The following is a 24,162-nucleotide window of genomic DNA, read 5'->3' on the forward strand; positions in this document are numbered from 1 at the left end:
GGGGGATGCTTACAGAAAACAGCATGTTCTTTTTGTCCTGGTTGACCGCTCTGGGGTCAGGAACAGGGTCAGTGTGTTTGATGATGGAAACAGACTCCCCTTTAAAAAAAAGAAAATGAGACAGTTGTACACAACTAGATCTGTGAGTGTGTGAGGTGAGAGCAGCAATGAGATGCTTCGACAGTGCCAAAGCCAAACAAAGTTACATTCACGGCCTAGAGAGTAGAAACTATCACAGAAAACAAGATTGCTTATAACCCTAATTCTTCTAAGTTCAGTTAAAGCAATAAGGGGTGTACGCTCTATTTGAATAATGTGAAAGCCTTAAAGCTGGATCTGTGTGATGAGAGATGAGAAATACCTGTGAGGATGGACTGGTCCACTCGAAGGGTGGTGGACTTTATAGATGTCACTCTGATGTCAGCAGGCACCTTGTCACCAACTACCAACAAAAACAAAAAAGATAGCCTGTCATCAGTTTTGCAGCTATTGGGCAATCAGAATTTCTTTCGCATGATGAAGCCCTGAGAAGTGACAATCAAGATCAAGATATAACATTTCTGAATATGTTTATGTTAGATATAGGGACATTAAATATAATGTTTAAAAAATCAGCGTAATATGCCAAGTGGTTTCACTGAAGAAGCAAAATCCCTGACCCAGAAGAAAAGTCAGGAGATTAGAGCTTATCATATAAACACGGTGAACATCAGAAACACATTTTGTTCGCAAAATATTTCACTCTGATCCAGAAATGTCAACCTGCTCGCTGAAATGGAGGAAAACTCAAGGGATCAACACAGTAATACAGATACAGACACATACGCAGTATCCTCTGCGGACCATGAGTTTCTGTAAAATTTCATGGTTATACATATAGTTTCTTCAGTCTGCGTCAAAGTTGCGGAATGAAGGAGCAACCAACTCACAGAGCTGCTAGCGTGACCAAAAAATGCACAACAAGATATCCAGTGAGAGCTAACATACCACTTTAATACAAGGGAGAGGGAAGATGACACTGCTCTCCTAAGAAGTCTGACCTTCAGCTCGTGTTGCATCCTCCGAGGAGTCCATGAGTTTAGCTGCAGGTGAACGCTCAGACCCTATCGAGTGTCTGTGATCGAGCAAATAAATCCCTGAGCAAAGAAACATTGTTTGATTCAGACCAGGCTCCGGCTGCAGCCCCAAGTAAACAGCGGCTCGATACTGCCTTGATGGAGTCATGTTGCCGTTTTCAAATGATCGATTATTTCACCTCCTCTTTGTTCTCCCTTCACTCTCTGTGTTCCTCTGATAACACCACATCCTCACAAGTGGCAGAAACTACAGATGAAGCCTGCAATTAATGCTTCTCATCTTCTCCACCACAGTCTGTTCATTAAGATTCCATATTAAAACTTCTCAGCTTCTCATCTAATGCCTCACAAGTGGCTGTTGCTTCGTCTACTTCAGAACATGATAATTAACACAGCAGGTCAAGGTTGGTTGGTGCAAAACGGTCATTTGATGTCGTCAATCATCTCAGAACAGTTGAGAGCGGAACGATTCCAAACAGATCACTCGTTTCTCTCAAACATGACAGACAAGAAAAAGCACCGATCATTACTTTGCGTAATAATTCTCTCATTAACGCCGACTGAGAGTCCTCAGGCGTCACTGCTTCTCAACGTAAATGGCAACCAGAAAACTAAAGGACTACCCGTGAATCTACCAAAGCTTTAACATTTAAAAGCTTGTTGATTTTCTACTTTTCCTCTACGACACTCAAGAGGCAGAATGGCTTCGGTGCGAGCATGCATCCCTGTGAGGTTTTCAAAGTGCATGATAATGCGTTGATCTTTTTCCATTTCTTTATGAGCGCCATCAACTCATGATATTAGCTCAAACAGTCAAGTGTCCTTTCTAAACCTGCCTGTCCTCCTCAAACAGTTCTACAATATACTTTTTTTTATTGTTTGTGTGCAGAGCTTTTTATAAACAAACAGTCTATGCTGCAGAGTGAAGCTAGAACATTTTGTGTTAATCCTACCTGGTTTATCTGCATTAAATATTTTATTGTCAATGTTTTTCATGAAATGAAAAATAATTGTCATTATTACTGCTCAGGTGTCTGTTATAGGTTTAGATGGTTTCTTGAACAGGTTGTGTTTTTTCATACATTACATGTCTATTCGCTATTTCAGAGGTCTGTTAAGCAAATGAAACAATCTTCTGACCCAAATTCACAACTTTTCAAAATTAAAGCTCTGTAATTCAGCTTGACATAAAGTATTGCAGCAACAAAACAAATGTGCTTTTACTTTGAACACCCATGAATGTCTGTCAATCAGACATGGTGAAATATAATAAATGTAATCATCAAAATGATCTGGCTGCAACTTTGACCAGTGGTTTGCCAACCACTTGTTAATCCAAGGACACAGAAGACATGTTCATCTTGGTCAACAGACTGAAGGCACACTGCCCCGCCCCCATTGACTGCTCGAGAGAGAAGGTTGAATGTTTATTCAAAGTTTATTCATATTGAATATATCATGTATCCAAATCGCACCAAAAGTACCACTGCACTTCCCAGGGGATTAACAATACACAACACGTGTGTGTGTGAAGCCGGGAAGATAAGACAGTTCTTGAGATATGCGTTCCACATGTACACAGACAGTTTGTGGAATGAGTCGGTAGATGCCCTGAGACTCGAGGGGGAATTTTTCATGACAGGACCAGCGATGGGGAGACAGATGGACAAAGAGGCCAGACTGTGTGTGCTCAGTGCTGTAGCTGAATATGGCTGTGCTTCCATTTCCATACTTCTCTGCCGTCCTCCGTCTGACACCCATGGGTTGTGAGAGAACAGCAGGAGAGGCAGAGAGGGGGAGAGAAGTGTGTGGATTGCCTGTGTGGGAGGTGGCCGGGGGCTACAGGTTCACTGTAGCAGGACCGGTCGAGGGCAGAAAAGAGAGGCTTTTCAAAACGCCTACCCACAGACTCCTGCTCCCCTATCAAATCTTCACTTTCTGCCACTGCCTCCCACAGACACCCTCCATCTGCCAGAAGAGAAATTCAAATCCTAATGCAGCTGTGCTGAGTTCAGATAATCTCCTAAATGTTTTAAAGATCATATATTTGTCTGGTTTGAACAGTCAGATCTCCCTTTCCATTTAGTAAAACTGGATTCCAAAATAAATCTGAACATCTTGCATAATATACTGGCAGAGATGTCTCCATTCACGTGCAGGCTAACCGTGACTCGATACTGGGAATGGCTCGGGGCAAACCCGCTAGGAGTTCCTGACAATCTGACCACTGCAGTCACTCCATTTAAAAAAACAGAGGAAAGTTCCAGTGGAGGCGCAAATCACAACTGTGTCGTAACGGTGGCTGGCATCGCCCGAGTGCACCTACAAAAAGACAGGCGGGCAGCGGCAGTGGAAACTCGAGTAAATATATTTAATGTTCTTTTCTCTCCTCAAAGGCTCGTGGTCGACGGTGTCTTTTTCCAAGACCTGCTTGCAGTTTATTTTACCCCCTAACATCCAGTTCCCATGGAACAACCACCGGCTAATCTGAAGTACAGGAAAGCCTGGGAAATCCATGTAGGAAAGGAAAATATTAATTTGTTTTCTTTGTCCCAATATTTGCACATATTGCAGTCAGATGGGTGTTCTTGACGATCGCTGAAACGCATATTTTCTAAGTGAGAGGAGCATGTGGTGCTACCTACCTCAGCTGTTTACCCCTGTTTAAAACTGCTTAGCAACAACATTATGTCAGACACAACGACCCGCTGAATATATGACAGTGTGCATTTTGCAAAAATGTATCCGGGTGCATAACAGCACCATCATATCTCTTCTCAAAACAAAAGAGGTAGAATCAAGATGCTGTACAGGGACATAAAAGCAAACAAACTCAAAAACAACTTACATCTGACAGTTTAAAACAATTTTAAAGCAAAATAAAAGATTAAACAGAGTAGTGTAAAAGAGATGAAAAGATTAAAGGATGTAAAATCGATAAATCTGCAGTAAAAACAAAAAAATAAGTTGAAAGGGAGAATTAATACAAAGAAAATTTAACTATGTAGAATAATAAAATAAGGATAAAATGAAATATGATGATCTTGTGTGATATGTGGGGCGTGTGACTTCTGTGTGAACTCCCACAAACCTTCTTTCATGATATTAATGTTAGGTTTATAGGCGTTGTCTTCTAATCTGACTTGAATGCAAGGTTTGGCTTTAGTCATTCATGTTTTTCTGATAAATTGGGCGTCGAGAAAATGTGTTGTTATTAATTATAGTGTTATCTACCTGCAACATTTTTCCAGTTTATCATTCAGGAAAGCAAATAATGATCAACAGAAGAGGAGTTAGCATTGGAGCCTAGTGTTTTTACCCACAGTCCCTACACAATGGGACACCCACCGGGATCCGCCAGCAGCTGCTGACCTCGACCAGAAACATCGGGTCCCTTATTCAAACAGCAGCTGCTTCATTTAAAGTCATATCTGTCTCGCCTCCACGCTGTCATCACCGGTGTCATTAAACCTCAGCCCCTCGTGAACTTCGGCGACACGGATATGAACAGGGTGCCGCGCGTTGTCATGGCGACACTGCCAGTATTGACGGTGGTAGTGGCGGAGGATGGGGACGGGGGGGGGGGGGGTTTGAGCGGAGTCATTCTGGTGCTTGCTGTACCTGCGTGGGCTTGTCTGTGTGTGTGTGTGCGCATGCATGTGTGATTGTGAGGTGACCGGCTGTGACAAGCCCAAATTCCACGAAGGTGCTGGCTTTGACATAAACATACACGTCTGATAAGTAATGTAAACTAGACTCTGTAAAGAGCAAGAAAAACTATTTAAATATAATTCTATGAAATATCCAAATTTGAGTTTCCTGTGGAGGGTGCTCTAAGAAGCTGTCTGCGGACATTGCTTGGAAGGGGGGGATTTCATTTCCATTTCTGAAACGATTTTGTGTTGAAATGGAGCCGAGGCTTCAGTGTAACCAAAGCAGCATGTATAATCCCTCGCCTCTCCGTGCCTTGCTTATGAATGAACGCTGTGATCTCTCACACACTCCCTGAGCTCTGCCTTCCCTTCCATGCATCACTGCGACCGTCTGAGGCGAATCACCCACCGTGCAATGGCAAAGATCAAGCTCCAGAAGCCGTTTATGTTTATAGTGAGGGGATCTCCTTGGTGCTGCATGTGTGTGTCTGCTTGCACATTCAATCTGGCATACACAGATGTTCTGGAACCAGAGTGACAACAACACTATTCTTAGCTGAGGCTGCCCACACATGGGCGAGGTTACAGCGGGGGAATTGTGTGTATGTAACGTAGGGGAGTGTGAGTGAGCAGCTGACAAACTTCCAGCGGCGTCCAGGTGGTAAGACTGAGAGCATGGAAAGCAAAGGGATGGGGAGAGCGCTGGAAAATTCAACTGGGCCTTAAATACAAGGGGTGACCACAGCCACTTACACACAACCTCACACACACACAAATAGACACAACTGGATAAGAGCCCTGGCACCTGCACATCCAGGGGAAAGACTCTTATGCAATCCAGTCTGAGATATTCCAACGGAGTTTCCAGACTCATGAATGAGTGGCTGAGGCTGCGTGAGTGCGTGTTTCTGTGAGTGTGTGGCAGAGGTAAGTGGTAGCACACAGGCAGTTAGAGTCCTCTCAGACAAAGCATCAATTAGTCCCAGGGAATGACAGGAGGAGTTTGTCTGGGTTACAGCTTACCTGCCACCTCCACTATGTCTCCTGGGACGATGTCTCTGGCTTTGATCCTCTGGACAGCCTTGCGGTTCATGCGGTACACCTTCCCCATCTCTGGTTCATACTCTTTCAGGGCCTCGATGGCGTTCTCAGCATTGCGCTCCTGTGTCGGAAGACGTGTCAGAAAATGGTCAATGGTCAATATCAAGGTTTTTCTTTTTCAAATAATAGATCTAGTTCAATTGCTTGCATGCTATTCTGTTTTATTGTCATTAGTGTATGGAAGCCAAGTGCTCAGAAAGTGGGAGAGAGACACTTTTAAATCTGTATATGGAAGTTTTAGCAATCCTAATAATAATCCTCCCGTGACGTTGGGACACTGTTCAGACCTGTTTCACTCTGATCCACGTGTGAATGTTTTTCCAGAGGAGAATATCAGAGGACTTTTAGGATAAAAACAGTATAAATGACGCCATTCCGAGTTGAATTTGAGTTTTGTGGGGTTTTTTGGGTTTTGTGGATCAAACACTTCATCCACCCCTCAATCAGCATAGAGGTAGATAATGAGCAAATTTTCATTTTTGGGTGAACTATCCCTCACCTCATTTGATCTTCGTGAACACAAATGACAGTTGGGATTATTTGCATATAGAGAGAGTAGGTGAGATCTGTAGTCACAGGAGACACATTTTAATACCAGGCGTACACGAGAATTAACAGTGACCACTTGTGATCCGATCTCTCAGGACTGATAATACCAGGTCTGAACAGGAGTCCTAACAGCAAACACACTCCGTGCAATGCAACATGACATCTGCTCTAAAAGGGCTGATTGACGCCCGTATCTATTTAAAAATTCCTGTTTCCTCATGGAGGCTGGCATTTTGCATGAGCTCCACGATTTGTTTCCGTTTTGACGCACAGACTCGACTGTTCCACCGTCAGCAGCCTCACCTCACATCAATGCACTACTTGGACAGACGTTAACACACCGGTGTCAGTTTGAATATAGTACATGGGTAAAATATAAATCACCCGGTGAACTGGAACCTTGTAACCATGAGAACTGGAATGCACTCACACTTTACAATACACAGAGACAGAAGATGAAGTGTTTCTCACCTGCCAGACCCCGATAACTGCGTTGGCAATCAGGATGAGAAGAATAACAACAGGCTCGACAAAGGCGGTGGTTGTCTCCTCTCCCTCCTCAAACAGAGCCAATACCTGTATGAACATACAGCAGACATAACATCAGCAGACTGACATACTACACTGTGACTCCCACAGCAGCTCAGACACATTTTCACAGCAGGCTTCTCTGTAACATGTTTGGGAGGAAAAGTGGCTGAGTGGTGGTGCAGGAAAACCTGGAGTTAGACAGGCAGACTGAAATCTGGACAGAGGCTGTAGTGTGTTGCTAAAGCCGAGGTTCACCAACCTGTTTCTGTCTGATGGAGCTCAACAGCTGTGTCAAATGAATTAAATGACCTCTTCATTGACACCATCCGTCATACTCCAGCTGCCTTTACTTTAATTTATTTTAAACAGCATTTTATTTTTTTCATAAATTGAAAAGTCAGCATTTCATCCAATGCATTCACACTTTTTTTTTAACATTTATCCACAACTTAATTATTTCTTTTTGTCAACTTCTTTGAGATGATTACTTTACCTGTCTGAACTGTTTACATATCCATTTAAGCTAGGAGACCACTTTCTCATTCACTTGTATGTGATTTGCAACTGAATGGCTGCCATGCCAGTCCTCTGCAGTAAATACAGTTAAGAATTCAGGCAGGAAGAACTGCAATAACAAGATACTGCAGAGCCAAGTGAGAGCACAAGAAAAAACGCGTCTCCCATCCAGCAGGACAACAGTGGCTTCAGGCATTCAGAACAAATAGAACAAAATTATGCAATATAATTAGTCTAATAGGCATTTCTCTATTTAAACTTATTTACTTAAGTTCCCTTTAATTATATTTTTGCAAGTTTATTCATTCCAATAAAACCGGTCAAATATTGAAATATCTATTAAAACAAATAAAGGGTGTGTTAAAAAAAAAAAGAAAACACACACGCAGATGACTAAATGTTGGGTTGCCTAGAGCAACAAGTCGATGCCTAAAATGAAGAGGGCAATGAAAATAAATTGAATCCTGCAGAAAATTTGATTATTGGAAAAATTAAATTGTTGAGATTAGATAGAATGAACATTCAATCTTATGAAGCTCCATTTTGAAGGAGCGTATTTTGCAGCACAGGGCATTACAGTGCACCAAATATCTCAGATAGAATATACATTTAAAATAATACTTAAAAGATTTTAATCTTTAATCTTACTTCTCTATAACCAGACAGTATGAAAGCTGAATACTAATTGCTTGGAAACTAGACCAATCAGTGAGCTTCTTTCTATTTGCTCTTGAAGATGGATGTGTCCCCTTCCATTCTGACGGACCTCTATCCATCCTGAAACTGATCAGGCCAATCATAGCCATTTATGTATAATGGGGCGGGTTTTGAATGACAGAGGAAAGCCAATGGGAATGCCGCTGGAGCATTTTCGTTGAGAGTAAAGATGGCAGAGACAGAGGTCTGCTGAATCTGCTAGAGACATAATTAGGAGGGTATAGTTTCTCAAAAAGAAGACCCAACAACTGCTGTATAGGATCTGTTTACATTTTTCAGTCATTGCTGTGACTGGTTTTTGGTCTGTGACCATTGTTAACGCCCCCTAGAGACCATTCTCAAATGTGAATTGTTCTGGTGACAACAGGTTAAGCTTTCAGAGGTGGAAGTTACTCCATGGCAGCTGCTATAATAAGCAACAAAGCACAACATTAAGAGATCATAACAGAAAATCTTCCTATTGCAACACAGAAATGATTTTTACTCTTCAGAGAGTAAAGGAAGGATAAAGTGGATCTGTGCTTCAGTTTGCAGATGGGGTGAGAAGATATTCTTCAAACGATGTTGAGCATTAGTGTGTAAGTCATGACAGCCTGAGCCAGATCGATAGCTCATCATTCCCCTTCATTTGGGACGTTAAATCTCTTCTCTGACTGAGCTGAGACTGCAGGGCAACACGTCTGTCCTCTCAGTAAAGGACGCTTCAGAAGACACTTCATGGTCGGCACACCTTCGGTCTGAATACCTAACTCCTGCTTTTCCCCTCTGTTAAAATGGAGGAGGATTTCTGGTGGAAATTTAACTGCCTGCTTCATGTTATCGTGTTGGTTTTGAATATGAAAGCTGTGTCACCAAAATAACCCTCTCCTTACACCCCACATGTATAACTGAGCGCCGAGACGCATGCCGACAGATGGCCCGTTATTTCTGAACGTCTCCAGGGGTTTTGGTATGTCACAGAATTATCAGAAAAATGGAAAAAACACATTTTATTCATATCAAATTGATCATAAGGTCAGCTATTAAAAAAACATACTGTAAACAAAGGAGGCTTGAAATCCAATTCATCCATATGTGGCTGAAAAAAAACTATAAGTTCAGCCCTCATTCTTCCCTAAACTCAAAGGGAGGAAGTGTTTGTTTCTGGTGGCAAGCACAGCATTCTGTAGCTCTGCTCTTTAGATTAAACCCTACCAGAGAAATAACTATAGGCTTATTGCTTCAGGGAAATTAAAATAGATAAACTTCAGTAAAATGGTTAAATCACTTATTTTTTTAATAATGTAAATGTGTCTTATATCTGTCCAGTAGCTGTATATAGCTTGTAAGGGAGTCCAACTCCAACTAACCAGTTGTGTCTGATAACAAGCTTCACTTATGTGTCGTGCAAAGAAGGCAGGAGATTCTAATCATCTCAATTTGAATATGTTCATACTAACCAAATGAGGTTTGAATGACTCTCTCAGCTTTTGCCACTCCCTGATTATACTGGAGACTTACAAAACAGTGAGCAAATAGAAGAGCTTATAGAGGACAAAGGGAATATATATAGGGAATATAATTCATCAACAGACAAGCTCTGAACATTGGTCTGAAATGCTCTGGATTGTAATATATTTTTGATTTAGAGTCAGATCAGGAACTGTTTTCACAAACATTCTGGGAATACTCTCGGTATACTCCCCTGATTTACACTCATGAATTACAAGGATTCAGAGCTTAGGAGTGATAAAGGGAAAAATTTAAGCAAGGAACAGAGAGTTGCTCTTGCTAGCTTTTTCACATGCTCATAGTTTTGTTTACGTTTAATTCAAATGATGGTAATTTTAATGAATCTATTTAATATTATAAAGGGGCTCAGCTTTCATCAACTACTTTGATTACTCGCCAGTGCATATACGGTAAGTAGTTGTGTTGGGTGGCATGCAACTGTGCCACAAACACGTGCACAATCAAACCGCAATGGTGGCAAGTAAAACAACCAGTAAACCCAACCGGACAGACGACCAATCAACCAATTTACTATAAAATCCATCAGTTGACAAACATCAAACAATTTTGAAGTAGAACATTTGGCCTCTGTGTTACAGTACAGGCCTCGAGGCAGACTTGGGAGAATGTAGTGCAGCACATCAATGCGCCTTGACTTGGCTGCACCAGTGGAGAGAGCGATAAGCAGCAGTATGTGTGTGTGTGTGTGTGTGTGTGTGTTTTTCGAAGTCTGACAGCGAGAGGGGAGATTACAGCACGAACAGGATTCTTCTCACACACAGGTGCTTTACCACTTACAGGCGCTGGCAAAGTTGTGTCTAATTACTTAATAATGTCATTTTCTCCTCTCCTCCTAAGCCTCTTAAAAGTCCTCCTCTGTATTCCACGTGGAGGGCTGATGATGCTTATTACATCTCACCGGAAAACAATGCGGATTTGCTGCTATTGCAAACGCGTTTGTGCAGAGAACCCACTGCATTGTGCATGTGTGAACGGAAAACTCTGGGTAAACTCCAGACCCAATTCTCCTGACTTTACCTGCAGGTCATGTTTGAAAACAACTTAAAGGGCTAAGATGATTTGAGAATAAATTTTATCTTAACAAGGATCTTGTCTTAAAGAACTAACTTTGGCCATTAGGGGTCCTTCAACCCAAACAATAACAAAATATCTTGTTTGGTGACGTCGTGAAGCAGGCGCGGGATCATGGCAGTTGTTGTCTCCACCACCACAACGGATGAAAATCTACCTGACATGACTCAGGCGCAAAACACGTTCACAAATGAGGGGATTTATTTATTTTATTCAGGTTACGCAACAAACAACAATGCATAATCGTGAACCATTACCAGTGACTAATACAAACAGTGGAAGGAAAAAACAGACGACTGGCTAACTGGCTAGCAGTGAGTATTTCCTTTGCCCCAGAAGTTACAGCAGAGACCAAACTAAAACGTCCTGCTACCTCGAATGAAATTGGGGATTTCTCTGCATTTTAACATTGTTGGAAGCATTTTGGATAATGTAAGTAAACAAGTCAACAAAATATATAATGTGGGTCTAGTCATATTTTGACATTTTAACGAAGAATTGTTACATATTTTATCTTTAACTGACAGAATTTTTTTTTAAAACATCATAAATCTAAGAGTTTTATGAGAATTTCAAGGACCAACTCTCTTCTACTAGAAGGTTTCATGAAGCTGCAGGTCGGGAGGAACCTTGTTGTTAGTGAACAGCAACTACTCCAAGCAATGATGACATTGTAAAGCGCTGGGGTCTGTGCAGCAGTGGAACAGGAGCTGTGTTCCACTATAAACAAACTTTTTAAAGTAAGGAAAGCCTGATTTACATGAGGAAAAGTCAGCCCGCACTCCAAAGTCCTGCAGTTACAGCCCACGCCTGAACTCCGAGCCTCTACACTAACAGCCAGAGACGATATATTGTGTCATATACATTTTTAGAGCAATTTTCCTACTCTCTGAAATAGCAACAGCATTTCCCTCCTGAGACACCGGGGACATGCTGTAATTGCTGGAAAAGTTATTATGCAGTCAGGATTCCCCCACTCCCCCCCCGTTCGACCTTCTACGCCCTCGGAGGGCAAGCTGGGTCACAGAACGAGGCCCTTCAGCAGAGAAAGCTTTGATTGATAGCTTTGTTTCCAATTTCGCTGAAGTGCTTGGCCCTGTTCCCCTCACTGAAACCATATCAACACTGGGTGGAAAAGCCAGTAATACACAAGTTTCCACATGAAAAAGAAACTGCAAAACTAGGTTGAACAGGCTTTAATAGGGGAATAAAGCTGCTTAAAGCTAATAGAGCAGTTTATTTAGGTGCCAGGCTAGTGTCCAATTTGGGTCTCAAATCCCACAGGGGTATATCTGAATATCGGAACAATGCAGTGAGAGCCAGTGGCATTTTAACTAGCTGGGGTCGTACTTACGAAGGAAACACAGGCGGCGAGCAGCAGGATCCTGACCAGGAGGTCTTCAAACTGCTCCACCACCAGCTCCCACAGGGACTTGCCTGAAATATACGAAGATGAATGACCATCACGTTACATCAGATTTCAAGTTTGAGCGTAAAGGACTAAAAATGTGCCTGTGCACTTAAAGCATCTGTGAGATATATTAACATTGATTTTCTTTACAAGACAATCCCTGTGTTTAAAGAGGAGTAGTGGTGTGTGTCCATGGGTGGAAAGCTGCAACTCCCTAAAGTTGAGCCCTCAGTCCACAGAAAAGAAAAGATCCTGGCTCAAGACACTTAATCAGGTAGTAAAGGGAGGAGGACTGCAGCTCACTGGAAAGATCAATATTTACCTTCTTCAGCCGGGAGCTCTGTGGATGTCACATGCCATGCCAGGTGTGAAGGAATCGAATTGGCGGCAGGGCAGGAGAACGTGGAGGGAGCGAGGGAGAGAAGAAGGATGGGGGTTGGAGGAGAAAGTCAAAGAGAAGTTAATAGATTTGATTATGTCTGACTTTGAGATGCACACACACAAACACACACACACACATAAAAAAAAAATCGCTCTGTAAAACTGTTCCTGCTTAGATACAATGATTAACTTTCAGGCGGCGGCACAGCAACACTGTTGTTTTTGATGCTGAGTGTTATTGTCTGCTCACGTACTGTTACTGGAATGAATAAATCTAACGGTACAATATGATTAGAGGAAAATAATCCATTACGTGACTCTTAACTCAGGGTGTTTTAAATTCCACCTTTAATGCAGCTTCAAGTCTCCAGAATCTACTCAGCAGTATAATGATGGTCAGAATACATTGTCAATACAGATATGTATTAAAAACTGCTTCATAATATAACCAAGGCTCTTGATGTGGTGTGATTGTTTATCTTCTGCTCTGTTTATCTGTCTGCACACGAATGCTTTCAAATGTGTGAATAAAAAGTCTTATGGAATTTTTATTTCTTTTTGCACTCATTTCATCAACTGAGCATTTGGCTGATTACATGTAAATGTAATGTCAATGTTACTAGCCCAGTTTTGTTTTGACTAAACATATATAAAACACATGTTGAACATAATTGAAAACTAGAACTACATACAATAAAAATTGAAAAAATATAACAATGTAAGTTTGTGTTTCTGATTTGCAATATAAGTATGCAGGTTTATACTTGTGCAATATATATAATATAAATTATGTACAGAAGTCATTTATGGATTTCAGTGCAATTCATTTGTTTATTCAACAAAAGAAATATGACATTTGTTTGTTCCACCTCTGTCAAATGTTAGCAATTTAAATTTAAATCAGAATAACCTGAATGTATTTCTGTTTGAGCTGTTAGTCGTACAACCCTGAGACCTCATTGTGGGCTCTGGGATCTTTGGTGACTTTTCAGTCGATGTTGCTTCACCTTAAATTAAATATGAGAATAAAAGTTTAAAGACGGGGCAATGAAACAAATCAATGGTTGGAGCTGTGTCTGAAATTACTTTTAGAATAAAGTTCACCTTTGTTAGCTTTTTATAAATCAGACCTGGGGTGGTCATTGACATTCATACTGCAGCTTCACTCTCTAAACTTGAGATAATTTGTCCGTCTCAGAGGTCAGAGCAGAGGCTCATTCCTGCACTAAACCCTCCTTTTGAGCATCAGTAACACAAAAACCAAATAGAGATTCAAACGGACTATTCTCTCTTTGCTCACGTCATCATGTTATTTTTCAGAAATCATTTACAAAGCAAATGTGCGTTTGTTTTGCGTTTTTAACACAAGCTGAGCATGGGACAACTCTGATTTGATCACCAGAACACAACACCCACCACACAGGAGTCACTGTTGTGAGCAGGAAACACATCAGTCATATTCTAAAAAAACTCCACTTGACGAGTACTGTTGATCAGTGTCAAAATAATGAGACACAGACGCGCTTAGTCACTGCGTTTGTCAGCTTCTCATCAAGTCCAGTTATGAGTTATGGATCAAACAGGTCCAACGAAACAAACAACATCCATCACATCTGAAGAACTTCATGAAATCGTACATCTGATCAGCTTATTTACTGCTCCATATATTTGTTTCTGACACCAAACTATTTTTTAACTTCTGTCTTGTAAGAATTGCTCATTATAAGCTGCATTAAGTCATGACAGAAACTTAAATTACAGCATGCATTACAGAATGACGAGAGGAAAGCAGCTATTTTTAGCCAGCAGTGGGAACCCTAAATGACAGCAGTGTTCTCCATCGAGCAGTGGAAACTCATGTTCTGGATGTTTTGACCAGACCGCAAGTATAAAACTGGACAGAGGAAGGCCCATGACATGATCTCACAGCCTCCTTCCAAAAACATAAAGCCTTGCAGGCACTCACGTTACACATGCCACTGGCAAGAAAGAGAAATTATTTCACATTATGGCTTAGGGGGAGTAACATGTGTTTTTCATTGGTGAAGGGACGGCAAAGGCAATGTGGAGATTTCTTTTACCCAAGGAAATGAAAAAGTTTGATCATTTCAGGTTGAATTATTGTCTTTATTTGGTTGGTAATAAAGCCAGGGTGAGTGAAATGGAATGTTAGTGTACAACAGGCTATTAAGCATTAAAGCCAACTTTGATCTGATAATACATTACCTTCAGTCAAAGCTGCACGTGATCTAGTGCAAATGTCTGAGGCTACATCCATGTTTTCATGTGAAAATGCATCAACTCTGCTACAAATACGCCTGCCATCCATGCTGCTCAGAAAATGGAGAAAATTGGAAACACTGCTGGCCCCATTTTAGCTTAAAAACTCCAGGAGCTGTGTTCTAGCCTGAACGGGCAGAAACTGAGATGTTTGAAAATGATGACGTACTGAATGGATCTTTTCAGTCATGACGAAGCCTTCTCTGTTTCATCAGGCTCCTATCACGTGATCACCTTCCAGAAGAAAACAACCGGCATTAGCCTTGGCTACCAGCGTAGAACACATCATGGATCATCAATTACGTGCGTTGCTGACCTTAGTCTCTCAACTTTGGATTTTAATTTTGAATTTTTTTTGTAGCCTTGCAATCTCTGCAACTAACAACCAAATGCTTCCTGTTCTGGCATCTGCATGTCCAGTGTCCAGGTCTTGTGATTTGCGTTTTCAGGCGTGTTAGTATTGACAGGGATTAAAACTGATCCAGAGCAATACCACTTGCTTGGAAAGAGATCGTTTGAGCTTAAAAATGTCATTTTCAAAAGGAAGTCTTAGTAGCATGGATGTAGCTCGAGACAAGAACCCCCACTGACCCTTGTGCAGGGGTCATCTCTCAGCTCCATGAATGACCATCCTCAGCCAGTGTAATAATAGCCGATGAGTCATCCTGAATAAACTTGCCTGCTGGAGGCTTTTCAGAGTTCAGTTTGGACACAGTTGAACTCACGAGGGACTCTTGGCTGCACTCTGCCAGCAGCGGCAGCAGAAATGTGGAGAAGTGGGTTCTGCTGTTTTCCATGCTCCACCAGTCTGACATAAGCCTGTTTCCCCATTACTGTGCCTCCTCGGTTGTGTAATGTTTTTTATGGCAGACAGGCTGGCTGCAGCTCGAGGGCAGGAGACAAAGAGAGACTGAGCAAGAGGACAAGACAAACGCAAGGGGAAAGAGAGAGAGAGAGAGAGAGGGAGCGAAGGAGGGACGGAAAGGGCTGGAGGTGTTGAACGGGGTTCCCCTGCCGCCCTCTGCCAAGGATTCCCTCACAGTCATCTGGGCTGTGTCAACCCGAGGCTTGCCCAGGCACATTCCTGAGCACTGACTTCAGCCACCACCGCTCCCCCCTCCCTCGCCGTGTCCCCACAGTACCTCCCCGCCTCGCCTCTCTGCCCTTCCAGTGCAGACAATGAATAAAAGAGCTTGTTTACGAGCAGCAGCAGCGAAGCCAGCGAGCAGAGGGGAGACACTTCCTGGAGACGGTTGCCAACAACAGCGGGAGGCTGGTTTTCTCAGTCCAGAGAGTCAGGAAGTGGAGCAGGAAACTTGACATGTATTGATCTGCAGCAAATGCCATGCTCTGATTGAGGAGCTCTCGCCGCCAGATCCTCTTCTCTGTCCAGTCTGACAGAGTCCATTAACAAATTACCACACACGTTATCAGGGTCCCCAGCGAACATCACGTCTACGTGTGGTTATAGGTGGTCTTAAAAGGCTAGAGTTCAGGCTGTCTTGAGTACACTACAAACATGAGAAGGGTTCAGCAGTTACCATGACAACTTGGACCACAGAGGCTCCTTGAAAACATGCGTTCTCAAAAGGTAATGTGCCAAGGTCTGTCAAATTTCCAGGAATAACTGTTATGCAATCGGCCGGGCCTTGATACAGCACGCTCTGACGGCAGGGATCAACAAACCCCACGATCTGAAGTGAACAAGCTCATTTCTTGCCTGAGCCGCAGGCGTCTTACACAGTTGTCATGAGCAAAGGCTGGCAGGTGAACAGACACGCCTCCACATTAAAAGTTCGGAGGCGGCTGGTGAAGTGTGAGCAGGGAGACGTCATATCATACACGAACCCGAAGATCGAGGGTCAAAGTTCACCAAACCTGAACTCCTCTCAAAGCCAAGCTGCAATTTGCCTTGCCACAGGAAGTAAATGTTTTAATAGCTTCCTCCCTCTAACAGATTGGAACTGAAGGCAAAGGTTCTTGACTTAAAAATTCCCGTGTGTGTGACCGGGCCCTTAGCCTTCATCAGAAGGTGCGGCAAACTATCAGACAGGCTACACAGAAAACACACTGACTGTGCTAATAAACAAATCAAATCTTTTAAAAAATGCTACTATGCTACTCTCAAAATGTTACTCGGTAAATTCAATGAAAGTAAACTTGTTTTTCCCCATTGTAGCTACACCCCTTGCCAGTAGAGGTGCTGCAGCCCCCTCAGCACCCCTGCATCCTCGCTTTCCAGAAACCCATTTAAACGTTAGAAGTTCAAGCGCCACGTCTAAATCCTGTGTCTCCTTCATCCTTCACCTGTCCGTCAATTAAGAGTGGCTGGAAAGACGCACATGGTATATATTCACAAATATCACAATAAGTATGCGTATACATACACATAAATCCACATTTTACTACCAACCATAACTCCTAATATTTTCACTGACCAATGAAATTAATCTACATCATGGGAATTTGGGCAATTAATGGGAATTAATGATTTAACAGAGGGCAAATGTAGCGTACAATATGATAATTGTAACAATGGCAGGGAGGCATTGGAATAGTGAGAGCAGGGAGTCACAGTTGTGCTGCTTCAGTAAGTGGCTCCAGCTCCAGGGTCCCACTCTGTCCACTAACCATGAGAATGCAAAAAGCCATGATGATGATGATGATGATGATGATGATGATGATAACCCTAATGACACAGTACCTTCCTATATCCCATCCCTCTCCTAATGTATGCTCCCACTGAGGCCTGAATGCATTAACCATATCAAATGTCAATTATAAATGTGACCCATACTCCACCCTAACCTTATTAACTCTGACACAAAGGCCATGGGTAATTGCAGAGAAGACTAGTGCAGTCAAGGTTTCCTTCATTTACATATATTTCAGTGGCAGGTGTCACTTCTCTGAGGAAGTCAACCACAACCACATCGAGTGGGTGAGTGTCAGCAGTTATCTTTACTCGTCCTGCCGACCTCAGAGGAGCCACCCTGAGGACGAATTGAGCACATGGGCAGAAGTGGTAACACTGACCAATCCTCTGCAGCATAATGAAACAAGGTCACAGAGCGGAGACAAGCAGCTACTCTTTAGCTGGGATCAGAAACCTGACAAATGACTGAAGAGCAGCAGTCAGATGGCTCTCAGACAGGATTAAAGCAGCAATATTCAAACACACTGATCAAACAGCCATGTTCGCAGTTCTGTGAGGGTCTACTTCAGTACTCGCTCACAGTGACGATGCCAACAGGAGGATGTTTTTATCATGTTAATCACGATCCCCATCTAATCTAAGCATGTTGCCATGGCAGCATCCACGGTTTGGCACAGTGCGCTGAGGTATTTGGTCATAATCCAAAGTGCTGGGGAAACTGAAATTCTGATGATGACAATAGGTGAAAAGAGATCATGAAATCTGCAATTCACAATTCTGAGGGAAACATGCATCAAAACAATTTCATTCATGAGTTCAGGCCACATTTCACTAAAAAGTGGGAAGATGAACCTCATAATGATGTGAGAGGAAAATGTAGGTGCTCATCAATGTCACTGGGGTTCATCCTCTAAGAGCCATAAAATGGATGTAAGTCTGGATAAAATATCCTGAGCAGTAATATTTTACAGAGCAAGCAACAGTTTTAAAACTTCCATCACATCCAGACTCCCAAGCTGAAATTACATTAACTTTTGCAGAATACTTTAAACAACAGAAAGTAAATAAGAGTTTAATTTTAGTAAAAGGAAATGATATTATCCTTCACAGGTGGAAACATAACAGTAGTGTACAGGAATGAGATGTCTAGAAAAAGAGAATTAGTACAGAGTGGAGTATTTTATCTTTTCTAACCAATTAAGACAAATGGCAGGAGATTCAGCGCCACAGCTGCTGCAGCTGCCCATTGGTTGGTTGATTGTTCTGACATCATCAAGCTGTGGTCAGGGGAAAAAGAGAGACTGTTTTTTTCCTTGCGATGTTGCACAATATGCAGTTTGCTAAAATTAAACTGCAGCATTACTCTGCTTTCTCTTTAAAATTGATATTTTATATGATTTCCATGAAAAGTACCAAACTGGTTCTAACTAAAAAAGCATTTTCTTTAATAAGTCATCATGAAATCAACACATTTCGGTCAGTTGCATATTTATTTTGCCACAAACACTTGCATACCATGATGATGATTGCCAAAAGTAAGACATTAAGTTTACTCCTTGTATGTTATACACATGTTTAAAATAAAAACTGAAAAACAACAAAAAAAAAGCAACCTGCTCTATATTTTACAACACTATATGATGAGCACCACCAGCCAGATACAGAAGAAAAGGAAAAAGGGCCTGTCAACCGTGCAGGATATGCATGAGGTGATAAGCACAGAGCTGATATCTTGTCAGGGCTTGGGGCTTCCTCTTTGAGGTCACAGCTGTGAAAAGTAGCATTTTTTGAACATCTTAACAGACCAGTGAGGATGATGGCACCCCACCACCCAGCCAAGAAGCTGAATGCATTAAAAAAAGTCAGCAATCCCCCAAACGGCAAACTGAAATATCTGTGATATTTATAGGGTTTATTCTAGGTTTAGAAACCAGTGCCACACTTAGATCCAATCAAAAGCTACAGTGCCACTTTGCTGAACTGAGCTCTGGAGCGATGGAGGCAAATTGAACTAGGTACATTTTAAAATGTTGGAAATGTTTACAATTTAAGTTTTAATATCTCACTGTACAAATAATTGAAGTTTCAGTATCCCAAATATGACATATAGCCCAGGTCTGAGCCTGAGATCTGTGCCAGCGAGGCCTTAAACTGCACCCGTTGGTGAGAGGTAAAAAGATGCAGGACAGATGCTAACCTGGCATTGTTGTTGTCGGACGAGTAAGTCATATCTATTACTTGTTTGTCATGTGTTGTTCAGTTTCTTCTCCGTCAGCCCAAACCCCGATTTGAATTTACGACTGTAAATTATGTATCCCACCTATAGGGGGAGCCTGAGTATACCCAAGAGTGAATGTTGCATCATACTGCTTTAAAATGTCACTCACTCTGCATCTGATTAAATGTGTAAAATGTATTTTTTTTAAAAACCGCAGGACAACAGAAAGGTTTCTGAAGAGGATTACGGAAAATGAGGGAACTATTGTATAATTATTTTTTTTAGCGAATTTGAGACGTAAGAATTTTGGATGTAAAAGGAGCAAAAAAATCATTATAATTTACTATGAAGTGTAAAAGAAATATGTTTCCATTTTACTTATTATCGTCTGGAAAAAATAAGTAAATACTAGAAAAGCCACTTGGATCAGATGGATAAACCTGTTTCCACTTCAATGGGACATGTTTAGCAGAAAGAAAACAAGTTATTTTGCATGCAAGTTATTATACGTAGCAAACAGTTAATCTCTTTCTCAATGCTTTTAAATGACCTCCACTACAGACAGATACCTGTATACTGAACATCTTATGCTCTGCGTACACGCGGCCTGCTCTTTAAAACACAAACACCTCTGAGTGCACGGGTCCGCGGTGGCCCGGAGTATCCAGGCAGTAGACGGCAGCAGCAATGCGTTAGACCCCCATGACTCAACATCATCATCGCCATGACAGCATGATGGTGACTGACGTATAAAGAGGTGGGAGAGAAGTGACAGGCTGGAACAGGATCGCAGCTCGGTTTGAAGGCAGCTGGGGCAGGCACACACAGAGCCATGCTCGAACAGGGAAGTGACTCAAATGACTTTTCTGCAAACTTAATTGTCCTTTCTCAGCCCACGTATCTGTCACCGCAACACTGGTGCCACAAATTTAACTCTTCGCTGGACACCTTTCAGATCAAGAGACAGTAAAGCGTGCTGTAATGTGCCATCAAGAGTGTGTCTGTGTGAAGGAGGAGCAGGAAACTGCAGAACTCCTCTCGTATTTCAAACACGGGTGCGAGTAAGTCTTAATGTGGAGTTGCAGAACAGGAAGAGAAACAACACTGCGAGTGAGATCCCACTAGAGGAAGTTGTAATTATTATTCGTGGAAGAAACCAGAGGGAGGAAAGGGCCATAACGTTGCATGATTACCCAAGGACATCAGTGACAGAAAACAAAACACCTTGTCCGTGCCAGAGGGTTGTTGCATCTCCACAGTGGGAGAACAAGCTCACACATTTCATAACTGAAGCAATACGAGTTTAAAACGACCTCATTTCAGCAGAAGCAGAGTGGAGCTCGAGAGCAGAGTCTCTAACAGAGGAATCGATGGCTTATTTGTCTTTATTGCTTAGTGAATGTTGGGAATATTGTGATTGAAACTGCTGAAAGCTTTTCTACCATATTCTGACTGTAAGTTATCATATGTTTCTAAAATTAGACACTGGAACATGATGGAGCAATCACATACATTGTTGGGCTGTTTAACCTGAATATGTTGCGCAATTGTTCTCCTGTCCTGCAGGAAGTGTTGAGAGACAGCCTGAGCTAATTTTGAAGCGTCTTGAGCTCAGCAAAGTCATTTATAGTAATTTATGGAGCATCATTTGATTAATAATAGCTTTTAAATCAACTATACTGTAATATTTCTCACTTAAAAGTAGTCATTTTGATCATTCAAATTAAAGGAAGAAATGTAAAAAAGGGATCAATGAATTAACATCTCCTTGTTTACAGGCTGCTCCTTCAGCTTGTGTGTCAGGTTCTGTGAAAAATACTGTCTTCACAACCATCACCACCACCACCACCACCACCCACCAATCAAGATGACTGCTCATGGGGAAAATATGGCCTTTTACTTTCAAAAATGAACACACTCTACCTTTGAAAATGGGGTTGTGAGGGCACTGAAAACAATCATGTACCGCAAGCTGTAACAGCACAAACATTCTTTGTGCACCCACACACACACACACAGAGAGCATGTGAGTGTGTTTGTGTCTGAGGGAGAAAAAGAGAAAGAGAAGAAAATAGAGAGAGAGGCCTGTGTCTTCCTCTACTACGTCCGAATTACACTATGAACACTATGAAAATGAAGTTGCTTGTAGTTAATTAGTGCTTAACAGTAAATGAAATAGGGGTGTGAATTAAGTTGCAAATAAGTTTGCTGTCTGGGGACCCTAAATGGAAGTTGTGAAACAAGGTCAGTTGCCATCTTTCTGCAGCAAAGACTTTGCAGAGGAGACTGTCCAGATGTGGCAGCTAAGCTAATTTTCCAACATCTCAGAAGGGGACCAGAAACTCTGACGCTGGTCAGTGGGGTTTCTCTGTCAGAGCACATGAAAGTGCCGACTAAAAAGCCAGGAAACCTAGTCACCGCCTGCCTGTCTTTACTTACAGTGTGGCACTGGAAAACAATATTTTACATGCTCAGATAAAGAGTAAGCATCTCTCCTCCTTGAGTCACTCTGCTGACTCAATAAGAAAAGGCTAAAACAAATGAACAGGCAAAAACACAGAACCTCAAAGTGGTTCCACCACATTTTTAACCATGTTATCTATAGAAGTAATGAGGCAAGACACACTCTCGTCCTCTATTGATTGTGGGGTTGATGGGACAGCTAACGACCAGCAGACCGTCCACAGACATTTCTGGAAACCAACGGTGGTTAAACTCCCTCATCTGCCCCAGAGATGCGGAGGTAAATCGAGTGTATAAAACCTCTCCAGTCCCACGGAAGAGTGCTATGTCTGAGCCAAACATGACACACCATCCTCCCTGCGTGCCTCCTCCTGCAGACACTTGAATCAGTGCGTGAAAATGGTGAAATGGCAGAGGACGGTGTCATTTTCACCTCCAGTGTTCACGCTCTCGTGTCCAGGCCGACACAAACACCGGCACTGAGCTCAGACACATTTTGTCTGTGGACATGTTGATTTAGGTTAATGATCCCTCTGATAATCAGATCCTGCTAACCATTAGAGCCGACTGAAGCATGGTGAATGCTTGTCAGAGGGAGCGAGGTAATCATACCACCCGCAAACAGCTTTGAACAGACTCTCACTGGAACTAAACACCAAGGCTCACACAGAGTCCTTGCAGTCAACTACAAAGTCTGCGGTTTGTGTGCAGAGAGGAAGGAGCCGTTTAGCAGCCATACATCACTCCACTATGACATGTGCTAAAATAGGAAACATCCCTAAGCAAATTTAATGCTGGTTTTCTCCTTTTTTTGGCCTGCGTAGGAGCAGCTATAGTGGATAACCCTTATGCAGTCAAGCCCAAAGGGGAAAAAGGGGTATTCCCTCCCTCCATTTATCTGTAACACTGCTTGCATGAGACAGGAAGTTCACAGCTAAAAGCTAAAGAGATGTTATCTGTGGCAAGACGTTGCTTTTTTCCATGAAGTCATCACAAGCCCCTGGGTAGGGTGGCTGGCTGCAACAAAAGGGCTTCTGTTTGACTGGCACAATGTGCCGCTCTACTCCACAGCTTGGCCACACATGCAAATGACAGGCCAGGAGCTTGGGGAAGGTGTGGTGATGTCAGGTCCGAGCTCGACAAGAAAACACAACTCAAACATCAGCTGAATGTGGGGGAAGATTACGGCCTGGGGCTCATGTCTGTGTGATCCACACTGCTAAACTGTATCTTCACCTGGAACCAACATGATGAACAGCAATTTGACTCGCACTGTTGATGTTTGGACAGCAGAGGCTTGTGTGATCTTTATCTCTCACACTTCCCTCTGAGGTCTAGAAATCTGAACTGGAGAGTTAAAACCATGTGGAGAACAACTGTTGAAAGTGAAAACAGGTTGCTCAAGATTTACTGTGTCATTATCTCTCCCCCCTCCTTATCTTCTTCCACTGCAGTAGCCTGAGCATGCCTGCATTTCCTGATCCTCCATGACAGCCAGGGATGTCCACTGTCTCTCTTGAAACACACGCACGCGCGCGCACACACACACTATGTACGTCAACTAGGTTCCACACACACACGCGCTTGGTACTTGTGTCAATACTTGGTCAAGCAGGGTTGCAGGTTAGTTAGTCGATAAGAATAAAAGCTTTCTCTGACAATTACGCACAGCGTGCTCTCAAACCACACCTGGCTTGAGGTGACCCCAGCGGGTACCCTGGAGAAAAAGAAAAGTCAATCGTGGTTTATTAGCATTGGTATGTGCCCTGTCCAGCTGTCTCTGTGTCAATGTATCCTTTAAACACGCGGTACAATGCGCGCGGAATGGTTTCAACACGAGCATGTGCATGAATGAATGTGCCACTCACATTTCCACCGACTGCGCGCCACGGGGAATATTGTTTTACGCACAAGAGCGGCCTGAAATATAACAGCAGCAGTGTGATTTCCTGGCACATGGATGGAAATAGGCTGCAACACGCTGCAGCTGGGAACTGAGATGAAAACATAATAATAACAATACATTA

General features: G+C 42.4%; 1 protein-coding gene across 2 annotated transcripts in view; it reads right to left on the reverse strand.

Moving 5' to 3' along the window:
* The window catches only part of atp2a3 (ATPase sarcoplasmic/endoplasmic reticulum Ca2+ transporting 3), a 47,242-nt gene that overhangs the window by 22,688 nt on the left and 392 nt on the right, over positions 1 to 24,162 (reverse strand). For both annotated transcript variants that reach the window (XM_020085704.2, XM_069539810.1), the window contains exons 2-7: positions 12,460 to 12,477; positions 12,081 to 12,163; positions 6,851 to 6,955; positions 5,753 to 5,891; positions 362 to 442; positions 14 to 99 (exon numbers count right to left, since the gene is read on the reverse strand). In XM_020085704.2, coding sequence (XP_019941263.2) covers positions 14 to 99; positions 362 to 442; positions 5,753 to 5,891; positions 6,851 to 6,955; positions 12,081 to 12,163; positions 12,460 to 12,477 — 512 coding nt within the window. The remainder of the gene's footprint in view (positions 1 to 13; positions 100 to 361; positions 443 to 5,752; positions 5,892 to 6,850; positions 6,956 to 12,080; positions 12,164 to 12,459; positions 12,478 to 24,162) is intronic.

Source organism: Paralichthys olivaceus, chromosome 15 (genome assembly GCF_024713975.1).
Source record: "Paralichthys olivaceus isolate ysfri-2021 chromosome 15, ASM2471397v2, whole genome shotgun sequence".
Lineage (NCBI taxonomy): Eukaryota > Metazoa > Chordata > Actinopteri > Pleuronectiformes > Paralichthyidae > Paralichthys > Paralichthys olivaceus.